The 25,715-nt window shown below is 44.9% G+C and overlaps 1 protein-coding gene across 6 annotated transcripts in view; it reads left to right on the top strand.

Annotated features, from left to right (window-relative positions):
- The window catches only part of MTIF2 (mitochondrial translational initiation factor 2), an 857,581-nt gene that overhangs the window by 390,110 nt on the left and 441,756 nt on the right, over positions 1-25,715 (top strand). For all 6 annotated transcript variants that reach the window (XM_069608244.1, XM_069608249.1, XM_069608245.1 and 3 more), the window contains 2 exons: positions 19,024-19,148; positions 19,741-19,945. In XM_069608244.1, coding sequence (XP_069464345.1) covers positions 19,024-19,148; positions 19,741-19,945 — 330 coding nt within the window. The remainder of the gene's footprint in view (positions 1-19,023; positions 19,149-19,740; positions 19,946-25,715) is intronic.

The following is a 25,715-nucleotide window of genomic DNA, read 5'->3' as shown; positions in this document are numbered from 1 at the left end:
TTCGTGGATGAGGCTTGTTAGCGCAGACAATCCTTAGACCACAAGTCATGCTTGGGGCAAGGTCTCATTACCTAGTCTAAATATTTGGCCCTCGGACAGTCTAACCATTAACAAGATTCAAAGGTCAAGAAGGCTCGGTTACAAGTTGTAAATACAGTCCACCATTTTAGAACAGAGAATCACGTATGAACAGAAATCAAAATGGCGGATGATCCTAAAATGGCGGCAAAGTCGATCTAAAATCGGAACTTTGCAACGCAGTTTTCTTTGAAGAGCGACTAGGCTTATGCCAATATATATCAGAAGGAGGCACAATATGATTTCCCGTTTTAACAACATGTTCATTTAATTTTGCGGCAGAACCATGTTTCTCCAATGCGTGTAGCAATGACCCCCTTCCCTGTGTGTGTTGGATAGTGTAATTGTGCCAACGCTGTCTTCAATAATGCTAGTGCATGACCACTTTCCCTTTGTTGTTTTGTCACCATAAGGCGTCTGTTAAAGACATTGAGCACCCTCTCTTCACCCATAGCTCCTTTTCCTCCTTGGGCGCAGCTCCCTGCAGTTCCATAATCTGTGCCTCTGGTAATACATTGTAACCCTCCTTCATTACCATGTTCCTCACCCCTCCCTGTGCCTTCTGTCTCTCAGTTCCCACAATTCCCCAAAATATGCAGCACACTTTGCCTCAACATCTGCTCCTTCATTTCCTCTTGAGATAGGGTCTTCCCCTTTGATGTGTGGCACTTCTCTATTGCTACCTTTGTTGGATAAGCGATCACCTTGATCAATCTGTCCAATAATAGTGCTTGCTGCTCTGGGATCCCGTCTGCTCTCCTGAACCCTCTCCTGAGCAATCGTGTCAGTCATGATTGTACTGTTGATGTCAGGTAGGTGGAGTCAGAATAGATCATCACCTCCTTCTCTATGCTGCTTTCCCAAGCTAATAGGAGAGCCACTAGTTCTGCTGCTTGTGCTGAATAACGCGATGGTAGCAGCGCACTTGCAACCACCTCACTTGTCCCGTCCTCCTTCAGTCTTACCGCTGCAGTCCCAGTATGTCTGACCCCATCAGTTTGATCAATTGTCGAAGAACCGTCACTGTAGAGCATGTCTCGCTACTCAAGTGCGTCCTCCTCTACCTTGCATGTCTCACTAAACATCTCTATGTTCTTTGTACAGTCATGTGCATAGTTTCCTGCCTGGAGAACATCTGCCAGAAAGGACGCTGAGTTTACAGTCTTGCATCTCACCATCTTCAATCCTACATTCGATGGTATCACCTCGTACCCTGATGCTCTGTGTGTGGTCATTGTGCTCTTTGGCTTATGCAGTATTGCAAAGAGGGTGTGCTCCACGCAAAGAGTGGTGGTGCAACCTATTGTTACTGCTGCTGACTTCTCCACTAGGAAGGCCGCAGCTGCCAAAGCTTGTTTGCACGGATAATGTCCTCTCATCACTGGGTCAAGTTGTCCACTGTAGTAAGCAATTGGCTTATGGCCCATACTTGTCTAATACCGGCAGTGTGTGAGAATAGGAAAAATGTGTTTTTGTGTTCCGGGATCCCTTACACGGGGGCCGTACTTATTGCTTCCTTAAGTTTCTCAAAGGCCCCAATCATCTCTCTGGTCCATGTTAATGTCCCCCTCTGTGTCTCTTTCTGGGCACACAATAGTGTCCTTGTGTATGTGCTGTGGTCGAAGACCCATTCTCTGCGATAGTTGCATGACCCCAGGAACTGTTACATTTCCATCACTGTCGTGGGCTGAGGTGTTTTGCATATTTCCTCTGCTTTCTGTGGGTTGATCTGTCGGCCGTCCTTGGGTATCGTCTGTCCAATATATAGCACCTCCTTCTGCCAGTACTGTAATTTGGCTTTGTCTACCTTGTACCCTTTGTCAGCTAACACCATCAGCATGTGCACTGAGTATCTCCTCCACTGGTCCTCTGTCTCACTGCAGATCAAAATGCCGTCTACATACTGTAAAACTGTGCTTTCCGTCTGTATGTTGCTCAGTCCATCTGTATCACTGTGTTAAAGATAGATGGTGACTTGCAGTATCCCTGTGGTAAAAAGTATGTTTCCACTTCTGGTTTCTATACATAAAGCTGGTCCAATCTTGTGAGTCTGGTTGAAGTGGTACTGAGAAGAATGCATTCTTCAAATCAATGACTGTGAAACCAGCAGCTTCCGCCAGAATGCTGCACAAAATTGTAGCTGGATTTGCAACTAGAGGATACTCACTTCTTCAATATGGTTAAGTGGTCTTAAATCCTGTATGAATAACCATGACCCTCCCTGTGCCTTGCGCACGGGGTACCCTGTTGTGTTACAGGGGGATTCCGATGGTTCCAGGATGCCTCTCTCAATTAGTGTGGTGATTGTTTCATAAATGCCTTATTCTGCTTCCTTAGTTGGGGGGGTACTGTTGTACTCTTGGCAAAATCGCTCCTGGCTTCAGCTTGATCTTCACTCCCCCTATGCTCTTTATGCAGCCCACGTCATAAGGACTTGTAGTCCATAGACTACTGAGTACCTTGGCCATGTCCTCCTCCCAGAATGAGTGTGGCGCCTCCAGCGCCATCGCCTTTCTCTGTAGCACTTCTCTGTAGTGTATCTGTAACCAATAGGTTACACTCATTTCGAACACCATCTCCAGTTCCTGTCTCTCTTCCTTGAATAGCTCATCATCTGTCTCTTTCTTCTGCCTAGGCCACACTCTGGAACAGCTTCACTGCCTCTCTGAAACTTGAGGAGAACCATCTCCGGTTACAGAAGCACCTCAAGACCTTCCTCTTTGCTTCTGCTTTCTCTCCTCCTCTCCCCTGCTGAACTCCTGGCCGAATCTGAATCTGAACTGCACTGGTCACCTGGCTACCCTCTGTTCTCAGGCCCAGGTCCCCTCCCCGCCAGTTGCACACCTGCACTGCCCCCATGGTAACCCTTGCACTCGGGGGCTGTTTCTGCATCCCTACAACCCCCTACCAGCACTTGACACGTGATGTCTGCACTTACCCTTACCCTTGCACTTGCCACCAGCTGGCTGCGCTTCTTATTTATTGTTTTTATTTATTACTGTTTATCCTATGTACTGCACTGCCCCTTCCCCTTTCCCTTCACATGTTTCCCCTCCCCGCACTTGCACAATCTCAATGTAACCTGGCCTAGTAAGATCGTCGTCTGTTTTCCCTTGCCTCGTCGCGCCTTGAATCACATGTGTATAGGCGTGTTATAAGTGCCATATCACATCATATCATAGAATATGGCTACTGTTTTATCCCAAGGCTCTCGAGTTTCGAGGTGCCAAAGCTCTTGAATCTCCTAAATGTACTGCACCGGATCTTTATCTTCTCTCATTTTGTGTGACGTAATCGCCCCTATGTCTTGACGTGTCTGGATATTGTGTTCTCAATGCTTACCATATTGCTGCCCTGCAGTTTGCAAATGGTGACCTGTTGTGTGCTGTGATCTATGTTGTCACCCCTGCGAACCCCCGCCCTATTCCATACATCATCGGCTGCGTCCCCTAATATCGATACTAACAGTCACTTTACGTCACCCACTGCTAGCCTATGGCCAGATGTCATTTTCTCCATCTCATAAATCTGCTTCCCCGCTCCCCCACTCAGTGATGGTAACCTACACTTCAAATTTTCCTTATCTGTGTGCTTCCATGCCACATACTAAGGTCTCACCCCTCCTCTCTCCAATAAGGACATCTGTGTGTATGCTGTCTTCTCCTCAGGTGACCTTCTAGTCAATCTAATTTGTCGAGCCCCCCTCTGGCTGTCAATGTATGTGCATACATCTACTGGTTACAATATGGGCGCTCTTCTGCTGTCATCATAAGCACATGTCACTCGTCCCCTTGAACAAGCTATCACTGTCTCCCCTCTCCTTCGTCCTGGGAGATCCCTTAGTCTGTTGATATAGGTTCTGTGTGAGGTGCAAAAGTCATGTGCCTGCTGTACCTGCTTGTCTGAGTCGCCCCCCCTCTCCCTGTGTATGCATCCTAAACTCCTGTGACACCTGTTTGTCTGTCCCCGTGGACAGTGATCGAGGCTGTTCCCCCCCATCCCCCTCTCTCGTCTCCACTGTACTTGTCCTCACTGTCAGATCCTGTGTCCAGGTTGCTACAAAAGTCATTGGCAAAGCTCAGTCTCCTCAAAGTCAAGTCTGTGTTGGGCTTCGTACTGAGATCGATGTCTCTTAAATCATACTAGCTGCCTCCTGCCCTGGCCCCTAGGCCTTCTCCTCCTAGTGTGCTCCTGGCCTGAGAGCTTGTACTGTCTGGCTCTGACTGTCTGTCCTCCTCAAATCTATTCTTTCCCCAATCTAGTGCTACTTGTGTCTTTACTGCTCTTATTGCTCGCTCATCCTCCTCCCTGCGTGCTCGTTCCCTTGCCAGTCTGTCCAACTGTAACTTTCGCTCTCTGCTAATTTGCATTTTTCTTGCTCTGCTTTCTCTCTCCGTCTTTCTCCCTTCTCCAGTTCCCTTTCCCTTTTGTGCCTCATCTCTCTTTCCACCCTCTTCCATTCCTTGAGGTCTCTCTCAATCCTTTCTTCCTGCTCCCTTTCCAGGTTTTCCTTATCTTCCTCCCATCGTCGCTCTCTATCCTCCCTTTCCAACTTCTCTTCTCTCCCTGTCTTCGTGCTCTAATCTCACTTTCCTTTCCCTCCCTCTCCAATCTTCCTCGTCCATTATCTCTGCCCAATCTGAGTCTCTGCTCCTCTTCAGGGCTTCTATCGCCTCTGTCGCTTTTTCTGCCTCTCCATTTGTCTCCCCTTGAAGCTTCAAGAGTACCTTTGATGATATCCATTTGTTTGTGGTTATGCTTTTGAGCCCCTCCTTCGCGCCCTGCTGACCCTCACTGCTCGCCTCTGTATCAGTAGCTGGCTGTCCTGCGCCTTTCGGCTTCTCCTCCTTTGTGTACGGTGGTGGCTTATATGTCAGATTTTAATACCCCTCTACTGCCCTTAGTTCCCTCATTGGATACATTCCCTGTTCATCGTCTGTATCATCAGATGCTACACTCAGAGGGGTAGGGGAAGGTGCGGAGGGATGGGACCCTGGGTCCTTCACCTCCTGCTGGTTTAGCATCCACTGACACCTTGCAGAATCCCCCTCGCCCTCCTGAAACACGCGCCAGAACTCGAATATGGCCATGCATTTCTGTCAATTTCTTCCCCTTATGGGTACCCTGTATGTGTGTCAATAGTGATTGCTGCACGTCTTTGGATAAAATTCCACACGGTGGCCATGGTTTGGTTAGTTTTCCCTCGGTAACTTTGGACGATTGTATGCTATATTTACAAATGTTTTCTCTATAAGGCGGGAGTGTCTTACACAGTTGTTGAAGGGGTGTATAACCCCTGCATTTGCCCTGATACATTTTGGTGCCTTTACCTGACCTCAAGTCAAGGTTTTCGATAGTCTGCTGTTTAGGGAGAAAAGCACAATGCAATAATAATACTTTCCAGTTTCTGCGAGCCACTCTGCCTCCACTACTTATCAGGCGTGCTCCACGCACCGCCCCTCCATCACACTCGTTGCCTCCTCTGGCACACCAACAATCTTGCACATGTTCCTTCCGCGCACTGCCACTGGTTCACCTCGTCTGCCAATATCAAGGTTCCAATACTAGCTCCTCACCGTACCATGCTCTCTGTGTCCTATGTTCAAACGTAAGGGTGATGTCACCAAACTACCAGACCATCATAGGAAAATCGAATATCGCGTGCATACTGTAATATTCAATAGCCTGTTACTCTCAAACCACACAAGACCCCCAGCTGTCTTCCTGCACTCCAGGCAGAGTATAACTATATTCTTTTGTGATCGAACTGCAGCTGCTGCGTCACCTAGCGTGCAAAACGTCTCACTCCAGGAGACTTAACCAGTCGACTCACCTTCCGCAATCTGGGCCAGCCCCCTTGCTAACCCTTACAGGGATACCATCATCTATGACCCGAGCTAAAACGCCCAACCCACAGGAAGATGATTCACAAGGGGCTCCTGACGACCTGTACAAGGGCACGCGTTTTCCCGTCTTCTCGAAATATGCGAGGGTCCTGCAAGCCTCTCAGGTTCGGCGGCGAAGAAGACCATGCTTCTGCTATGAACTTGTTGGGACAAACTCCCAGGTATGCCAGTGGGCCACTAGGAGTTTGCAGACTCTCAGAAGGCCCAACTCCTTCCGCAGGATAAACCCAGGACTCCTTCAACGGCAAGTTTAAACTGCGGTTTATTACAGAAAAAAACAACAGGGATCAGCACAGGGACAGAAGAAATCCATGGACGTCTCAAATTCTCCTGGCTCACAGGCCAGTTTTGATACAAAATTACATCATTGCTCCGTCATTACTTGGGCCTTTCTCCAAAAACCTATCGGCGTGTGGGATTGGCCGTCAGGAGCCTAATAACCAATATGGTCACCTATATGTGTTTATTCTACTGGCTCTCACATGTCAGTTGGCTGGCCTGGTCCATCCCCAAGTTACTATCTATAACAATGTTGCAGTGTGGTGGGTTTACCATTGGTTCTGACCCGTTGCTATCCGCCGATAGGATACTGAACTGTGGTTGGCTAGAGCTGACATCCCTAGGGCTGGTATCCGCAATGGTTCTCAGCTCCTGGTGTACATTTTCAAGGTAATAAGAATGACTATGTGTCTGCATTGTAAAATGTGTGTACCACCTTAGTCTATGAGAGTGCCCTTTTGCTTGGTGCAACACTTATCTCACATTGTAGCATCTTTGTTGCAGTCCTCTGTCTGGTAGCCTGAGATCGGCTATAGATCCCAGCGCTGGTCTCTGCCCATTGTCTGGTTCGGCCAGGTCACGTGTTCAGAGACCATGATTTTGAGCTGTGCAGCTCTGAATTATGAGGAATTATTCGTATTTACTGCAGCTGGTGCCTTTGTCGTCTAGGGAATGCAATGTCGTCCATATCATGTGGCCTTGGCAGAGGGGCCTTGTCTCACACCTCTTGCTCTCTGTCCATCGTGAATTCATCTCAGCTCAGCTCTTGCTGAGAGGCCTGTGGCCTGCTGTAATTTTCCTAAACCATTATAATGCAGTTTCTACAATATCCATGCTAAACTGCATTCTCCATAGGTTAGTCACACTTGGTTCTGTCAGGTCCCATAGGTGCTCCTATAGTTCCATAGGGTTATTTGCGTATAATCATCTGCAAGCTGTGCTCAGGATCTCTTCCTTCTTGCATTTTCTGCGTTGCTGCATTTCGCTAATGGCAAAAATAATAAAGCAATTACAGTATGGGTGTTTGTCCTCTAACTATAGAACTGTACGCTTGTGTTTTCATGTATTCGAGTGTGTGTGTTTATGTCCCGGAGTGCGGATGGCACGTGTGCTTCATGTCTAACGCTGCTAAGTCATGGTGTCTCTAACGACGTCAGCAATATGGCTTCTTGATGCTTTAATCGAGATTGTCAGTTGAGATGTCTTGGGTATAGCCTGGGGCTCCTCGTCCACTCTGGGGTAAACATGTACCGCACTTGGTTTGTCGGGTTGGTTGTGGGCGTATGGCTGGCTGAGGGGGTATCTCTCGACATATTTTTCAACCATTGGTCCATTGGAAATTTGTCCAAAATAGAATGGGTGATTGCAGTGTTTCCTGGCCTTTTTCTGTGTCATGAATTTCGTAGGAGGGGGAAGAAGGGGTAGGCTTCCCCATCCCTCTTCACTTTACTGTTGCCACCATGAGTTCCTTAGACTCTGTAGAAGTAAAACCCTCCTAGGATTCCCACCTTATGCTCCCTTATGTTCTCTGTCAAGAGAATCATCCAGTTTCTCCATTGTCCACAACTCATTTGTTCACCATTTCAAAAATCTTTCAGCATCTTTTTGTGCTTCATCCTCGTCCTATGGCATCCCAGAGAAGCAGAGATTGCATCAGCCTCTCCCCTTTCTCGCTAGTCCACCTTTAGGGCATACTCTTTGCCATGGCTTTTTCTCATAGCTTCAGCATTGACATCCTCACATTATATCTATAGGTGATCTGCAGAAATGTGACTTCCTTCTGCAAAGGTCCTAAAGTGCACTTCTAGGGAGTGAATCATGTTTGTGTTGGTGTTTCCTGGTCTGATTTGCATACTTTTTCCCTTGATAAACTGAGGTCTCATCAGGGACGTGCCTCTATAATGCCCCCCACCCCCAAGAGGTCTTGCAGCGTTACTGTAGCTCAAATGCACCCTGTTTGACAAAGTTAGCTTATGGACTCCACTACCATCTACAATCTATGTGTATGACTTTAGTGGGGCACATCCTGCTATACTTCATGGGGTGTCCCTACTGGAAACCCCTCTACAAAATACTGTGTAGTCCGATAGCTTCCCTTTTTCCTAGGCAAGCATGTATGGGGGAAGGGCATAGCTATATATGATCATAAATGCTGCCTTCCCCCGAAAGCAAAGGCTTCAGTGATGATCAAAATCAGATATGGCTTATTATGTGAATGAGTGTTTGAAATCCTCCTGTAATCCACAGCAGACATGAAGAAGCTTGTGAAAATGTGTATGTGGCAGGCCCGCACTGATTGAATCGCTGCCACAAGTTTGAAAAGTTGCACCCTTACGATTGTAAACTGTTTATTGTATTTGTTTTTATTTATTGAAAATGAAAAGTGCTTTACCAAGAAGTCCTTAGAAGCTGGAGAAGTCAGTCAGGATGCGCTATATCATTCACCAATAATACTAAGAAGAAGAAGACTGTACAAAAGGCACATTGATGACTGGAGAAGGGCTATTGCTTAACAAACCTTGACAAAGCCATGATCTAGAAGTTAAAGGATAGTTCCGGGACTTTTTTTTTATTGTCCCTACGGGTCGGCCATGTGTTTGTAAGCATAAATCGGTAGATCGTAGGAAACTTTCCTATGGACCTTACCCGACTTTTCGCCCATTATCGCACTCGAAATCAGCCTCCATTTTGTGATAATCCTATCATTTCGCCCCATCGACCTGGCTCACCTGCCTTTGCGGCACTAAATCAAATCCCCCGCCCCTGAAACAGACTTTATCAAAACATTCATATTCCCCGCCTCTATCCGTGACGTGACTGAGCTGCGTAGGCAAACGCGCCCAGGCGTCTTCTACGCGACTCCACACAGACCCCGGAAATCAACACAGATCAGCTCACAATACAGCGCACCACAATTCGGAATATGAAACTGTACTTTGAAATCAAACCGCAAGATTGTAAATGTGGTAAAGTACATTTATTTGACATCAAATGTTTAGAGAATATTCAGCGATTTGCATTTTTATTTGCTCATGTTCCAAAAAGTTCGTATTGAGGGAAGCGATGTTCGTGTGCAGTACACAGGGTGTTGGTTTACGATAAAAATAAGCTCTTCGGTCGCACTGATAATCGCATGGCTGTTCCAACAACGAGGCACTAGGCCACCACAACGGTAGGTATGTTGCATCTAACCGTTAGTACCGCGTAAGGGCATACTTGTACTTGGCGATCGTCCCATAAAATGGTCAGGGTGGTAACGTTGTTCACGCGGAGAAGCAACTGGCGGCTGTAGAAGCCGTCCGCCGGTGTCTGGTACTCGTGACACAGACAGTAGTGAATGATGTACCTAAAAACATAAAAAATGAAATTAGTCTCACCATCAGATCCTTATTAAAATTATTCATTTCATAGCGAGGACAGCGCTACTGGGTGTACACAAGTGTTTAAAGGCGTGGCGAGGCATGGAGGGGGGGGGAGTGGAGTACAAGGTAAGTAGCATAAAATAATAAATAAATAGGGCCAGCTGGTGGCAAGTGCAAGGTAAGTGCAGAACAAGTGCTGGGAAGGGGGGGGCTGTAGGATACTGAGACAGTCCCCCAGTGCAGGGGTTGACAGGGAGGCAGTGCAGGTGGAGAGTGGAAGGGCCCAGGACCGAGGTCGCAGACAGTGGACCAGTTGTAGCAGGGGAGAGGGAGAGAGAAAGCAGAAGCAAAGAGGAAGGTTTTGAGGTACTTCAGTAAAAGCAGATGTTTCTCCTCAAGATAGTGCGCGGTAGAAAACAATATGCCACATAGAACGAACAAGTACAACTGAACCCGTCTTTAAAGCCACTGTATAGTAATGAAATTGCGGTATAAACTCATCAAAAGTTACTTACATTATATTTGCATTTTCCATTGTGTCTCTGTGTAGGGCAGACCCGAAACACCACTCCTTCTTTGCCGACGTTACTTCTTCTAATGAACGTGGCTCATCGTTTCCTTTCTGAAATTTTATTCATTATCTTTTCTTAGTCTTTCGGGATGGTCCCGGCCTGTCAAGGTCAAATCACAATAGAACCTTATACTGGGTCGTGGGCCGTTCCGCCACCCGAGCAAAACATCAAAGCAGCTGACCTTCACTTTGAGCGAGCACACATTTCTAGTTTGGGCCTGCAACATGAGGAGACTCGAGAGAACAGACAATCAAATTACAATCATTTAAACCGTGATGTGTATTTCTCAATGAGCTCTGCTTTAGGTGGACATGGAACAGAGGCAATGTTGGGTGGCAATGCAGTTGTCCCCTGCATAGGTTCGTTCACCACTCCATGTATGTGCCTATCGAGGACATCTACGATAAGTCTCTCAATAAACTCATATTGCATATCCTCAAACACTGGTTTGATCACCCATTGTTTACTTCTTTTAGTGAAGGCCTTATTGTAGCGAAGCGTCCCTAAAGTTCCGGTCGTCCTACTTTGTTGACGGCCAACATTATGGTTATGTGCCAAGACCGCTAGAAGAGTCCGATTTATCATGCCTTCCATGCCAAAATGCAATCTTTTGGGCCTGTACTTTAGGCACATATTGTGGAACACCTCCAAATCTCCTGTGTGGCAGAATTCCGTGAGTCCCCTCAAATCTCTTGTTATAGTTTTATCAAATACAATCTTTTCAATGGCCTTGTGAGTGGGTGATGAAGGAATCAACCACTTCTTCTTCCGTGCCTCCTCTGTGGACAAATGGCCATGTTCACATTTGTGGAAATGTTCATTTGTCGACCATCGATGTACGTTGCTACAGTGCAACATTACTGGCCGCCATTTTTCCAGTAGAATTTCCAACGACCCTTCACATGTTTTTGAGCTCCACCAAAGATGGTTGCTGATTGACTTGGACCACTGTGAAATACCTTGCATATCTTTTTTTTTTCCTGCAGCCGACAATTTTTTATTGATTGTTTTTGCAAGATGCCATACGTCAAATTGGTGATTTATATTTTTGTACTCTTCTCTCATTGTCTTGGCAATTGAAACGTGTCTGTCCGTGGCTATCAGGTCGATCACCATTCCCCGCGATTGTAGTTCTTGCAATGATGCTACAAAGCCAACTTTCTCCATGGCCACTGAGGATGTACTTTGTGACACCTGCACGACCACCGAACTCACAATTTTCTTACTTTCCATGTCCTGAAAGTGGTAGGTGCAGTACTTGGCTGAAAATCCTGGGCTGTCGCACTGTCCATCACCGGCTAGCCTGAAGCGTTTGCCCGCGAATGTCTTTTCCATTGACATTTTTTCCATTCTCCAAGCTTCGCTGATGGCTGGAAATAGATAATCGGTTTGGTATTTGTAGAACTGAGTTTTCGCAATGAAATGGATTCCCACAAACTGAAAGAAATACTGTAACTTTTTAAAACTTGAACCACTAAAAAGTGCGGCCGCTGCACAAAGTAGATTGCCTGCTGGCAGTTGCCCCAGCATGGGTTGTGCAGACCATGCGAACGGATGATATTGTGTACAGGTGGCATGTATTTTAAGGTTAGTGCCTCGAATTGCACGAGTCACATTAATCAATGGCTCCCCACATACTTCCCCACCAACCCAATGCCCACATTTCATCATCATAATAATATCCATCAAACAGCTATCGAATACAATGAATTTGGCCTCTTTCCTTATACTGTCACTCTGCATCCCAGCTGGTTCGGCCTGTAATGTTGAGGACATGTCACTCGCATGAAAGGTACAATCTCTGATATCGTCTTCCGCTATGCTGAGTGATATTGATGGTGTTTCATTGTCGTCCATGTCATTCTCTTCCACTGCAACAACTGTTCCTTGTCCGGAGATGGGAGAAAAAAACAATGTCTTCAACTTTCGCGTGCTCTTATTTTTTGCGGGTGTGGATTCTGTGAATTGATCTCCGACTGCATCCAAACTACCAGGAGGACATTCACTATCAATGGCTGGTGGTGGTATAGCTCCGTTGTCAATCACTTCATATTCTTCCCATTGGCACGATGCATCTCCAGTCTCAAGTCCCTGCCAAAAGGTTTGACAAGCAACATCTCTCGTTCGCTTCACTGTCTGTGTAGATCTAGTTCTTACACCCACTCGCAACTAGAGGACAGATTAGAAAAGGGATGTTCAGTTTAAACACAACTTACAGTATTGAACTATTGACAGTGAAAGACAACATAATATAGTGAACAGGACACTAACCTTCTTTTGCTTTCTTTTCTTTGAAACTTTCTTGCCTCGAACTTCAACATCTGGACGCTGTTGCTCCGACTCGTGTGTGCATGTCTCCACTTCCTCTCGCGCTGCAACGACTATATTTTCATGATAAGCACATCCATCACTCACTGAGGCTCCATCGACTCCCTGAAACATAGAACTTTCATTAGTATGTATAATAATATTGAAAACACAAAATGTACTTGGGGACCAATACCCATACGTACATCTCAATAGCAAAACACGAATGAACGCATTGTGTAGAACATTCAAACGACAATAGTTCACGCATTGTTGATCTAGTTAGATTGAACTGTCAAGATCCATACCTCGGGCTCCACATAGACTTCCATTGATGATATTATTGAAGATGACGCTTCAGCAACTCCCTGAAACACAGTAATTGCATTAGTATGGTTTTCTATTTTGTTTAAAAGAACATAAACTTTCTGCAGGCGTCAACGGCTCATCTAAATAGACCTGCACAAATGATCAGTTGTCTAAAATAAATAATGGATATCTAAATATTATTCGATTTGCTCCATCGTTGGAAGTGTCACCACCCAGAGATCTGCATCAACTACTAGGGGTGATGTTCTTGTTGAAGAAGCTCCGTCAGCTCCCTGAAACATAGTACTTGCGTTAATAAAGAAGGAAGTATAGCGGATGTAATCACGTCATTTGATCTCGCATGATTGATCTGTCAGTATCCATACCTCGAAATGCATAAGAACATCAAGGGACGCTGTAACTGCGGTGCACACTTCTGCAAGCTGTTGCGCCGACCCGTAACTGCATGCTCCCCCTTCTTCTTGGACTAATGCTCCATCGACTCCCTGAAACATAGGACTTTCATTAGTAATGAACACAATATTGAAAAAAGAAGACACATAGGAGGGCGACGACAGAAGGACATACCAATGGCTAAAAACGAAAGAAACATTGTGTGTAACAATCACGCTACAAGAATGCAAGATCTGATGATCTCCATCGATGGAACTGTCCGGAAACGTACCTCGAGCATCTGAGTGACATCTACGGTTGTCGTCAATGCATTGGACTCCTCAGCATCTCCCTGAAAGACAGTACTTGCATTATTTTGGATAACAATAATTATAACTGAAAACAAAGACTAGAGGACGAGTACTGTGGTGTACCATTAGGTAAAATAATTACACGATCAATTAAAACTATTGATTTACATGCCTAAAACAAGTCAGTGTCAGAATAGCTAAGTAAGATTACCCGATAGGCGCTTGAAGTGGCTGATGACTGCAATAACGACACGGATGGAGAATCTTCCGCCTTCATATTGAGTGGATACATAAATGGGGAAATTATTGTTAGCTAATGCTACACACTACCGCAAGGCCGAGAGATAAATACGTAAACTTGACTCACCAGTGGAGGGATGTGGACGAATAGAGTGGGAATAGCGGTTGAGAGCAATTTTCGCCTCGCTCTCGGTGTTTTCTTCTTTATTAGCAATGATGTGGAGTACATGTCTGGGCTAAAGTGCCTGCTGCAGATGCGGTATCGATCACCCCTCTTGTCCGCAAAGACTTCTAGGACTCTACTTTCTAGCTCAGAGGCTGGATATCCGCAATATCGGACCCATTCTCTTATCTGATCTATTGTCTTAGGGAAAACATGCATTATAGTACCTTCAGATTTGTTATGGGTCTTCGAAGGGCAACCGCCAATGGAACAGGCAGGCATTATGGAAAGTTCTGAAAAGTAAAGATCAACAATTCTCTATGAATACCAATGTGTTAAAACATTAAATGACACATAAAAGGTTCAATGCAAGGTCCGTTTTGGTTCTTGGAACTATACACGTTATTCACATGCGGATAAGTATTTCAATAACTTTCAAAAAATAGAAAAAGTAATTTGACTAAACTCAGAACATGTGACTAGTTCCTTGCATGTACTGTCGTGAACGAAAAGAAAACATGGATGCAATTTGATGACTACTAGCAAATAGATATAAATTAAAAAATTGGACGCAAAATGATTATGGTACATGGACTTACCTTGACGAACAAACAGTTAGATGCAGGGATCAGAGTAGTTTCTTGTCGTAGAACAGGGAGCAGTTCACAGGTTGCAAACTGACGAGTTTGCTCAAAGTGGTCACGGAAGTTCACAGAGACGAAGAGCAGATAACCAGCACCTTCACGGGTTGACTAGCAAAGCGCAAAGAAGTTCTCATTAGAAATATGAAGTGGGTTATAAAGAATTCGAAACAGGGGTGTGTTTGTGAATGAATGACGTGTATATGTCGTGGCATTATGCGGATTGCAGGGGGGCGTCCAGCGTGAGGGGGGATGCTTGGCAGGAGACACGGGGTCTGGAGGTAGACATGGGAACAACAACCCATGCTCTATAGACCACTTTGAAGTGTACATGGTCTTTGGCACCTCTTGGCCTTTATCGCTCCCTGACAGCTCCACTTGCCAGCAGCGCAAGTACCCTGGTGCGAACTGCCTTTGATAGGGCGGGGGGTGGATCGGGGCGGTGGTCGTGCAGACAAGACACAGGAAGACTCGTGAATGGAGACACACTTATGTGGATTGCAGGGGGGCGTCCAGCGTGAGGGGGGATGCTTGGCAGGAGACACGGGGTCTGGAGGTAGACATGGGAACAACAACCCATGCTCTATAGACCACTTTGAAGTGTACATGGTCTTTGGCACCTCTTGGCCTTTATCGCTCCCTGACAGCTCCACTTCCCAGCAGCGCAAGTACCCTGGTGCGAACTGCCTTTGATAGGGCGGGGGGTGGATTGGGGCGGTGGTCGTGCAGACAAGACCCGTTTGCCGCAGGGCCTCACCAAGGAGAGGCCATCTAACTGAATGTAAGAGGATGGCTGCAGGATCTACTACATGGAAGGCAGGGGGGTGAGTTTATAAATACCTCACCCTCCCAGGAGAATATATGGGGGTCATCTCTGTACCCGGTGCCCAAAAAGAGGATTTATTATGATCAACCATATTTATTATTTACCTATAACCATGTTTTGTATCAATAAAATCCAACAGCTTTTTATTGCCAACGCTTGATGCCAACCCACAAAATAATATATGTATGACTGCTGCATATATGGGTTCAACGGTTATGTGGATTGAAGGTGTGCGGCCAGCGTGAGGGAGGATGCTGGCCGGAGACATGTGGTGTGACAAGACAAGGCACTGGAAGGCTATTCAACGGAGACGGACTAGATTCATTTAAAAAATCAAAACAACCATTGTTAAAATATATGTTGGGCTTTATTTTAGATTTTAATTAAACATAAATAATAAACATTACACATTGTAAAGTTGAGGTTGCAGCACATCGAGGGAAAATCCGCGGTATTGTCCACTGTCACTGGGGAAATGTTGTCTAATGGCAAGTACCGCACAGGCAGGTATTACTCTCCGAACGCGGTGTCCGAGCCTCCCGTGAAGCCACCAAGTGAAGCAACGATAGGCCACCAGCCTGTACCACCTGTGAAAAAAAAAGATGCAAACTGTATTAAACTGACAAAACTTTCTTATCAATGTCGATTCAGGTAACACATGTCATTTTTCTTAGAAAAAAATTATATCTAGAAAATGCACTATATGGAACCAATTTACATGCGTTCGAATGATATGTAAATGTAATTTTATATGTGGGAGACGACCATGAAATAGTAGTGGCATCACTGACATCACAAACAGAGTATACTTACTCGTTACTCGGATTACGCGGACGAACAGTGCCACGAAGTTCGTGCATAAGCACCATCATCATCCTCAACACGGTCCGTGAGAGGCAGGCTTCCCTGAACTCTGGCAGCTCGGTGATGCATTGCGGACTTTGCTCGCCTTCCTGCAGACTTTGCTCGCTTTCCGAAATGTAGGCCAAGCACCCGGAATTTTCACGGCAGCAGCAGTTCTCCTCCTTAGTTGGCATTAGCTCGCACCGATTGCACGTGCACCAGGTGGAGACGCCGTCCATGCGACATGGTCCAGGCTCTTCATCCGTTGACTGGTCCTCCCAACTGCCGTCCGAATCCCCATCGTTTTCGCGTGCTTGCCTTTCCAGTAGTTCCTCCTCGGTGTACTCGGGCTCGTACATATACGGCATTATTGTGGCCATTGTGCGGTAAAGATAGTAAAATAATTTACAGAGATGGTACAGGTGTTCACACGGGCTACAAGCGGCGAAGGTAGCTGACCAGAGCACTGAAACGAGTCACAGAATACTCAAAGTAACACAGAGAGAGGAATGGAATCGAAAATCTGCTGCTGTGTGTAACGGTCTGTTTATACTTATTGGGGAAAGAGGCGTCCTGCCATTTCCATGGCAACACGTCAATAGCTGAGGCGCAGCGATTGTTGACACGAGACGTGCTTGAAATGGGCAGTACGCGTCTGCTGATGTCAGGCTCAGGGGCGGGGGATTTGATTTAGTGCCGCAAAGGCAGGTGAGCCAGGTCGATGGGGCGAAATGATAGGATTATCACAAAATGGAGGCTGATTTCGAGTGCGATAATGGGCGAAAAGTCGGGTAAGGTCCATAGGAAAGTTTCCTACGATCTACCGATTTATGCTTACAAACACATGGCCGACCCGTAGGGACAATAAAAAAAAAGTCCCGGAACTATCCTTTAATTGCTGGTGGTAAAGCTGAAAACAGTAAATGGTGACTGCAAAAAAGACATTAAATAAATCTTCAGGATTAAACTAAGTGGGGTTATGGCATTCAAAGACTTTGGCGCTGCCTCCTGGGAGAGAAGCTGTTCCCAAGGGTAATCTTACAATCAGTCACTGTTGGAAAGTCCTTAATTTCAGTAGTTAAGAGTTCCATTGATGTTGAGCTAGGATGGTGAGACTGCATAGGGTGGATGTGGGACAGCTGGGATTACAGAGTGAAAGGAAAGGGTGCATATAGAGAAATAAGGAGCCTGTTAGGGGAGATTTAAACACAGAAAGAATGTGCATGAATTGCCATGCTACTTGTAGGCAGTGCATGGAGGTGGTTGAGGCTGATGCATATTTGAATCTATGGATAGCACAATTCAGTACCTTGTTTAACGGACCAAAGGCTATAGGGGATGTGCATGGAGTAGTAAACTAGCCTGCTGGGGGCCCTAGTGGCAATACATGTTTTATGTTTGATTGAAATTAGAGATGGGACATTTTTGAGATGGTGAGGAGGTTAAGCCTGGCATCAATATCAGTGAAGCTGGCATCCAGTGGTGGATAGCAAAGAGGCTGTTAGTGAACTTGTGAATGAGAAAAAGGTTTGAGCATCATCTATAAAGTTAGAATGTACATAGTCATACAGGAGATTAATTTACAGACAGAAGAGGTGTAGGGGGTGAAGGGAAGGGGGACCAAGGACATCTCTTGTAGGACCTTTACTTGTAGATAAAGAAGGACGGTGTGAGAGAAGCTGTAGGAGCAAGTTTGTCAAATGGAGCAGAGAGATCAAGGAGAATGAGGATAGTTGTCAGATGGCAATAAGGGAGTTGGAGACAAGGGTGAGCTCCTACTATGAGTGTCTGCTGCAGAGCCCCGATTGGAGTGAGTGATGCAATTTAAGACTACATCTTCAAGAAATTTGAGAAAATCAGGATGGTGAGGGATGACATGATAGGTGGCTTGGTTGCTAGGGTCAGAAGTGGCTGTCTTCCAGTTGATTAGGTCTGTCACTGAGAAAATACCAGAGGAAAGTGAAAGGTTGAAGGGAGGAGACCAGTAAGAGTAGGTCAGGGTGGCATCTTCTTGACTGTGGTGTGAACAAGTCAGCAGTAGCATATAGGGGTTGACAGCGCAAAGGGTAGGTGCCTGCTCCGTCAAGGTGGTTTAGGGGGATGAGCCAGATGGCAGGGAGAGTATGAAGGCAGGGATGTTGTCGAGAGAAGGAAGGTAAGATAAGAGTATGGACATTATGTAGTCACGCCTGAGGGATTGACAAAATACTTGCAACCAATGTAAAATTCTCTATTCAAGTTTATTCTTGTTATCAGAGGGAATAAGGTTAACTTATAAGAATTTGAGAGTCAGTCACTTGTTTTTTATAGTGTCCCAAGCACATCTTTATTTGCTTCTGTGCGGGTTGTCTGGGCCTCCCATTGGTTCTACAGGGCTCCACTACCAGGTGCCACCACCCAGCACCATATATGTTCTGATAGGGGTCCTGCATCAGGAACTGCTCTAATCATTGGATTATAGAGTGCTTCCAGTTGTACCCACCTACGTGGTCTTAAAATCATATCCTGTTAATATCAGGACGGACTAGGGGCTACCTCGCACCCCAAACATGCTTATCCTGTTTAGCTCCATGCCCTTTGCACCAACTCAGGAGTAGGCCTCTTATATATGATTTAAAGAGGTAGGCTCTTTCTTCTGCTTTCAGTACATGCACCCCATTTGTGGTTCACCGAGTCTCTATTTTCCTCTCACTTTTCCTCTCCTCTTTGATCTTCCCCCTCCTGATGTGTGTTTATTATGTTTGTTAATAAGTATGGTAGCAATAGCGTTTTTTCTTTTTTTCCATGGAGTAGGGTGACAACTTGTTAGCTTTGGTGGAAGCGACAGTGACTTTAGCTGAGGTGCTAGAGTTGAAAGCAGACGCCACAGGTCCAGTGGAAGGGGTTGTTGTTGAATCACGCACGGATAAAGGAAAAGGGTAGGTTGATTGTTTTTTAATACACCATTACTTTTGGCATAAAACTGATTTTGTTACATTCTGGTCCAAAAATGAGTGTCCGAACATCTTTTGGTTGTATGCCTTGCTTTCAAACCCATGTGTCTGTAAAAAACATATTTTCCAGTCACTTTAATTCAATGGTGCATGAATGTTAAATTAAACAGCACTCAAAATAAAGCGTCTGACAAACGTCCATTGAAATGCTATTAGCTGTGCAGAATGGAGCATGCATTCACAATATATGCAAAACACAAGCACACTTTACTGCTGGATTCAATAGTTTTGTTCTTTATAATAAATAACTCCTTATTTATCTGCAAAAGATTTTCATATGTTACCAGCCTATTTTAAACATCAGTTGCTTTTAAGATGTTTTTTTCTAACTTTAGAGGGTATGATGATTACCTTTTCAAACTATTGTATGTTCAACCTGTTTGTCTCAATTTGATCATTTTCATAGTACCAGGGCCTGGTCAGTTGTGGTGCTACTTTCAGGGCAGTTGATCTATGGTCTATTGCAGCTATTAACACTGTGAAAGAAAGCTCATCTCCCTTTCTTTTTTCACTTCAGACCTGTAACAACAGCCATTATCCAAAGAGGAACTCTTAAGAAAGGTTGTGTGCTGGTCGCTGGAACCAGTTGGGCCAAGGTACGCCTGATGTTTGATGAGAATGGAACTGGAATGGAGGCTGCTGGGCCCAGTATGCCAGTGGAAATTGTAGGATGGAAGGAACTTCCTTCAGCCGGGGATGAGATTCTTCAAGTTGATTCAGAGGTACAGTTTAAATAGAACAATTCCAAAATCCTTGTATGTAAACGGTGTCTCTAACATCAATTTCTGAAGAATCCTGACAATCCACTCATTGTGCTCTGCTAAAGAAATCAAGAACAAGATTTGGAGCCCTGGAATGCACCACCCTGCCTCCCAGCTAATACACACACCCTATCCTTTAGCACTGGAAAGTAACCTTTAGTGGCATGAGCGCGCACCCAGACAAAATCATAGTATAATAAAATGATATAACTAAAATAATGCGGAGCCATTTCTGTAGCATGAACTAATGTGAAGAAGAACATGTCTAAGAGATGATTGTGTTCTTAATCACATACATGTGAATAGGGCTAGTATTCAAGATTAGGCTCTAGTATACTCCTGCTTACCTCCTTTAAGAATTCTTACCAAACCACGCCACACTTATCAAATGTATCCTTGTTTTGGGTGAAGTCTTCAAGGACTTGTATGTGTACGAAAAATAAGAGTATGTTTCAGTAACCAATATTGAACTCCTAAACTATCTTTTTCATTTGGCTGCCTAGATATGTGTTTTTTCAGTAATCACATCTCTTCAATATGTGTTTGCACATATCGGCAAATCTCTGAATGAGGCCCAGTATCTTTCACCAGGATTCTGTTTGAGACCTAATCTTAAAACGCCACTGATGATTCCTGTCACTAACACCCAACATTATTACAGCATGGAACAGTTCCATATCCTATGTAGAATGGTATCCTTTTACATACTACTCTTCCAATAGTGTTCTACATCCAATCTTGTTCCACTGGACTTGAGGGAATACAAACTATGTATTTTGTAATTTTTTCCTGGATCAGAATTCCAATACATCCTAGAAAGGTTTTTAACTAAGTGTTCACTTATTCAATTTACCATATTGTAGTGGTTTCCCAGGTATTTTTCAGCTTCAGATCAGCTTTACTTCTTGCTCTTTTGACAATGCCATAATCTTCCATTGCTACCCTAGTTAATTTACCCACGATCCAGAAAAAACCTTCAATTAGATTATCTGAACTTTCTCTCTTCATGGATATGTGTAATACCTCTGCATTTGCTCTAAGGTAAGGATATTTTCAGAATATTTGAATCGGAAGTAACCGTTTCTAAAACTCTTCAAAGAACCTCAAGCCACTATCTTCATATTTATATGCAAAGTGTTGAATCCACCTTTCATCCAAATGTGTTAATGGAAATTCTTTTTAATATTTAGGAATCATTTAATTACGCCATTTCAACTTCCACATATTTTATGCACTGTCCATTAAACAATTCAAAACGAAGGTTTGTTCATTGTCTGAGACTGTGCAATGTAGTTAATGGCGTTGTACTTTCCTCTTTAATGTCTGCTCATATTAATGTTTCCGTCTTACTCACCTTTATATAGCGTGACTACATGAAAACCGCACTAATACTGCTTAACAGTTGGAATATACAGCTCCTATACATTTTAGGACTTTGCAAACGTAATTTGTCGACCTTGTTTGTTTTTGTACAGCACAACATAACTGTGGTGTCAGATCTTAATCGTTTAGGGCTGCAGGGCACAGACAAATGTGTCCCCATCTTGCCGAATAAAAGAAATTAAGGGATGCAATAATCTCTGTTCACCCCTCTTCCTTTGTCCCAAGGAAAAGCCATAGCTTGATGTTGTGAGCTGACAGAGATCTAAATAAGCATGTCACGCTGGTGCTGAAATTAGAGTAACAAGTGACATTTCAAGGACAAGATTAGCAGTCCATGAGTGGGATACTTGTGTTCAAGCGTAGGTACAAGATACATTTAGCAAAAGCAGCCAGAAGGAATGTGTCTGAAGCTGTAGTATAGGTGTAGAACACAGATCAGTAGCTGTGTGAAAAATCTATACGCACCCCTACATTATTACAGAACTCTGATTAATTATCATGAGGAACGTATACATACAAGAGCATATGTTTAGAGTTAGGAGTTTAGAAGCCACAGGGATTGTACATATCCTCTAGCCTCAATACAGGACATAGATTGGCAATCTTGAGAAATGTATAAATGCTATAGTGCAAATACAGGACTGGGATTAGAAGCTATGAGTAAAATACACTTAGACCTATCATGGATGCAGAACACAGTTTAGCAGTCTCACTGAATGTATAGGTGCTTAAGCATGGATACAGGAGAACGAGTGGAATCAACAAACAAGGTCCGCATACCATAGCATCGATAGCGTAAGACTAGCAGTTAACAGGCAGTTGCACATTTCTGAAATATAGACGGTTATTAGTGTGATTTTGAAGAAGTATGCCACGAGTGAACCAGAAAACAAATGACCTGTGGTGTGCAATAGATGAAAGCTCACTCTTTTAGCTTGAAGCAACAACATAACTAGTTAATCCATGAGAGAAGCTTTTTTGAAGTGCATACCCTGACAACTAAATTGATTGATTGATTGATATTTTATTTCTATCGCGCTCGTACACAAGTGTTTCAGAGTGCGACAAGGCAAGGGAGGGAAACAGGGGAGAACAAAAACAGCGATCTTGCTAGGCCCAGTGACATTGAGAACGCGCAAGTGCATGGGAGAGGGGGGAGGGGAAAAGTGCATGGAAGGGGGGAGAGGTGGAAAGTGCGAAGCAGAGGAGAAAGAGATAAATAACCATAAATAAATAATAAAGGTAACTAACAGTGGTAATGCAGCCAGCAATTTGCATGTGCTAGGTTTAAGGCAGCAGGCAGGGTAGGTCTGATAAGTGCAGGAAGAAAAAGGGGGGTGCTGTATGGGTACAGATACAAACCCCAGTGTAAGGGGTGGCCCGGAGGCAGTGCAGGAGGGTGGCAGGATGAGCAGGTACCTGGGCCCAAAAGACATAGGGTGGCCAGGTGCACGGTGCCAAGAGAGAACAGATCAGCAGGGGAGAGGGGGAGCGGGGGAGCGAAGGCAGAAGAAAAGAGGAAGGTCTTGAGGTGCTTCCGGAACCGGAGATGGTTCTCCTCAAGTTTTAGAGTGGCAGGGAGGCTGTTCCAGAGGGAGGCCCCAGCCGAAGACAGAGATCTACCCCAGCTCGTTTCTTAGAAAAACGACTGACCCTGAGTGAGTTGGAGGTAGAGGAGTGAAGAGTTCGAGAGGGGAGGTATTTGCGGAGGGATAGCTGAAGGTATTTTGGACCCAGGCCCCAGAAAGCCTTGTGGACAATGCAGAGGGTTTTGAATTTAATGCTTGCATCCACTGGGAGCCAGTGGAGAGATTTCAGGGCTGGAGAGATACGATCCCAGGGCTTGAGGCCAACGACAAGTCTCGCAGTCCTGTTCTGGATTAGTTGCAGAGGGCGGAGAGTAGAGGCAGGTAGATTTAGATAGAGGCTGTTGCAATAGTCCAAGCTAGAGAGAACCAGAGCTTGAGATACCATGAGCTTCTGGGGGAAGGAGAGGAAAGGCAGAGTACCTCTGAGGAGGTGCAGTCGGAAATTTGACTTTTTAGAGACCTCATAGATGTGGGCGGAGAAGGAAAGAGTGGAGTCAAAGATGACCCCGAGGTTCTTAGCCTTGCAGGTGGGGGTAGGAGGAGGGCCAAGGGAGGCCGGCCAGAGAGTGAGGGGAAAGGATGGTGAAGGTGTGCCGATGAGGAGGATCTCCGTCTTGCTGGCATTCAGACAAAGATCATTGGCGGCAAATCACTCTTGTGGGCTGGCATCTTTATTTGTGGCGTGACAATTTTGACAAGTTGGGTACTCGTTAATTTAATGAGTTGCACTTGGTCATACTCTTTGGGTAAGTGGTGAATATGTTATTTGAGATAACTGCAATTTTGGCGCTTGACCACATTACCAGTGCCTGTCATATAGCAAGATCCAATAATTTATGAATTTCTGACTTTCAAGAACGAAAATAAGACCCTGCTTTGTCAACCCTATTTTTTTTAGACCTCTACACAAAGTCAAACAAATGCAGCATGGGTCTACCTTTATTTTCTTCTTTGTGAATGGAAAGTTGTATATCCAAGTCCTAATTGATGTTTGCCTAAACATAACAATCTCCATATGTGTATTTAATCCTGTATTTTAAATATTTAAATATACCCAGCAAAAGTAACTGTGTGATGAGATAATCTGTGTACAGTCATTGTTTGACAGACTTGAAGATTGTGATTTATAATTGCAGGACATCATTTGAAATTTTTAAAAATAAAAACATTTTCTGTGTTAAATAAGCAGAGCTAAACATAAGCTTGCCACAGCCATCTGACATTTGGTCGTCTCTCTCCTGTCTGAGGGACCGTGCCACTTACATGGCCTTCATGAAAAGAAAGAGCATGCAGTGGGCTACAGAATGCTACCAGAACAAAGGTAGTACAGTATTACACAGTGAGATAAGATGACCTATCAACATTCAGCTCCCTTAACGAAAGGCATACTCCCTAAGGGCTAGAAGCTGGACCAGAAACAATATTGTCAATGGTTGATTGTTAGAGGACTCACTCTTGGATGCACTATTTGTCATCAAGTCAATAGCTTTGGTGCAGAGAAAACTCCTGGGATCAAGTTGTGATATCATATGGCATTTATAACGCACCTATACACAAGTGTTTCAAGGCACGACGAGGCAAGGGAGGGGAACAAAGGGAGGACGGACAGCGATCCTACTAGGCCAGGTGTCATTCAGATCGCGCAAGTGCGTGGGAAGGGGACAGGGACAGTGCAGTACATGGGAAAGATGATAACAATAGTAAATAAATAACTGCCAGCATGTGGCAAGTGCATGGGTAAGTGCATGGATAAGTGCGGGCATCAGGTGTCAATGGCTGGTAGGGGGGGGACTGTAGGGGTACAGAAACAGTCCCCAAGGGCAGGGGTTGCCAGGTGGGCAGTGCAGGTGTGTGACGGTGGCGCGGAAGGGACCTAGGCCCGAGATCTGAGAGTGTCCAGGTAGCCAGTCTAAAGAATGGACTGAGTCAACTGTAAGCTCATATGGTATCAACAAAGACAAGCAACAAAGATCCTTACGAAAGAAGATTACCGAACATGGACCAATAAAGGCAGACATCACAGCGTCAAAAATATGGAGGCAGCCAAAAAAAAGATAAATTGCTGAAAGTAATTTCTTAAGGCCAAGCGGGGTAAATATCAACAACTGCCAGAATATTCCATACAGTTTATAAAGAAGCAAAGCGGAACAGGCCAGCCTATGGTTTTTAATCTGAGATAGACTACCAGAAATTGAATGAACTAAATATGGGCCGCATTTTGCATTCCACTGTGGCTTGCTCAAATACACAGCAATAAATTTAATCGGAAATTAAACAAAAGATATTTGCCAAAATAGTTGCCTTTTCTCCTGAAGTGAGCCTTTTGCTGGATAAGGAAACTGCATTAAATTAAAAATAAATTATTTAATTGTGTACCTACTGTGAGGAACATGAGGGCATCCTCCTATCTACTCACCTTGAATCTTCCTCGCAAGTGGCATGGGAAAGGACTTCACTCTTGGATCCTGACCCTGGGGGTGGATATGCAAGGCAGGATCACCTGGGTGGAGGGACCTTGGTGTCATGATCTCTGCTTCCAAAAGGTCAGGGTTTTCCCAACTCCCTTGGAAGCAGATCCATAACCCAGGTTCCGAGTGCCAACCAGTCCCAATTGGGACCTTTTGGACCCAGTCCTGGCGCCAGTGGCACCAGGCTCATAAATATGCCCAGTCCCAGCGCTGGAAGCGCCGGGCTCATAATGCTTGGGTGGACTTACCTGCAGCAGACCATGCTGCTTACTTGCCTGCCAGTTGAGCCTC

The sequence above is a fragment of the Ambystoma mexicanum genome, chromosome 4q, assembly GCF_040938575.1.
Source record: "Ambystoma mexicanum isolate Mex_15411 chromosome 4q, UKY_AmexF1_1, whole genome shotgun sequence".
Taxonomy (NCBI): Eukaryota; Metazoa; Chordata; class Amphibia; order Caudata; family Ambystomatidae; genus Ambystoma; species Ambystoma mexicanum.
This window is presented reverse-complemented; position numbering and strand designations above follow the sequence as displayed.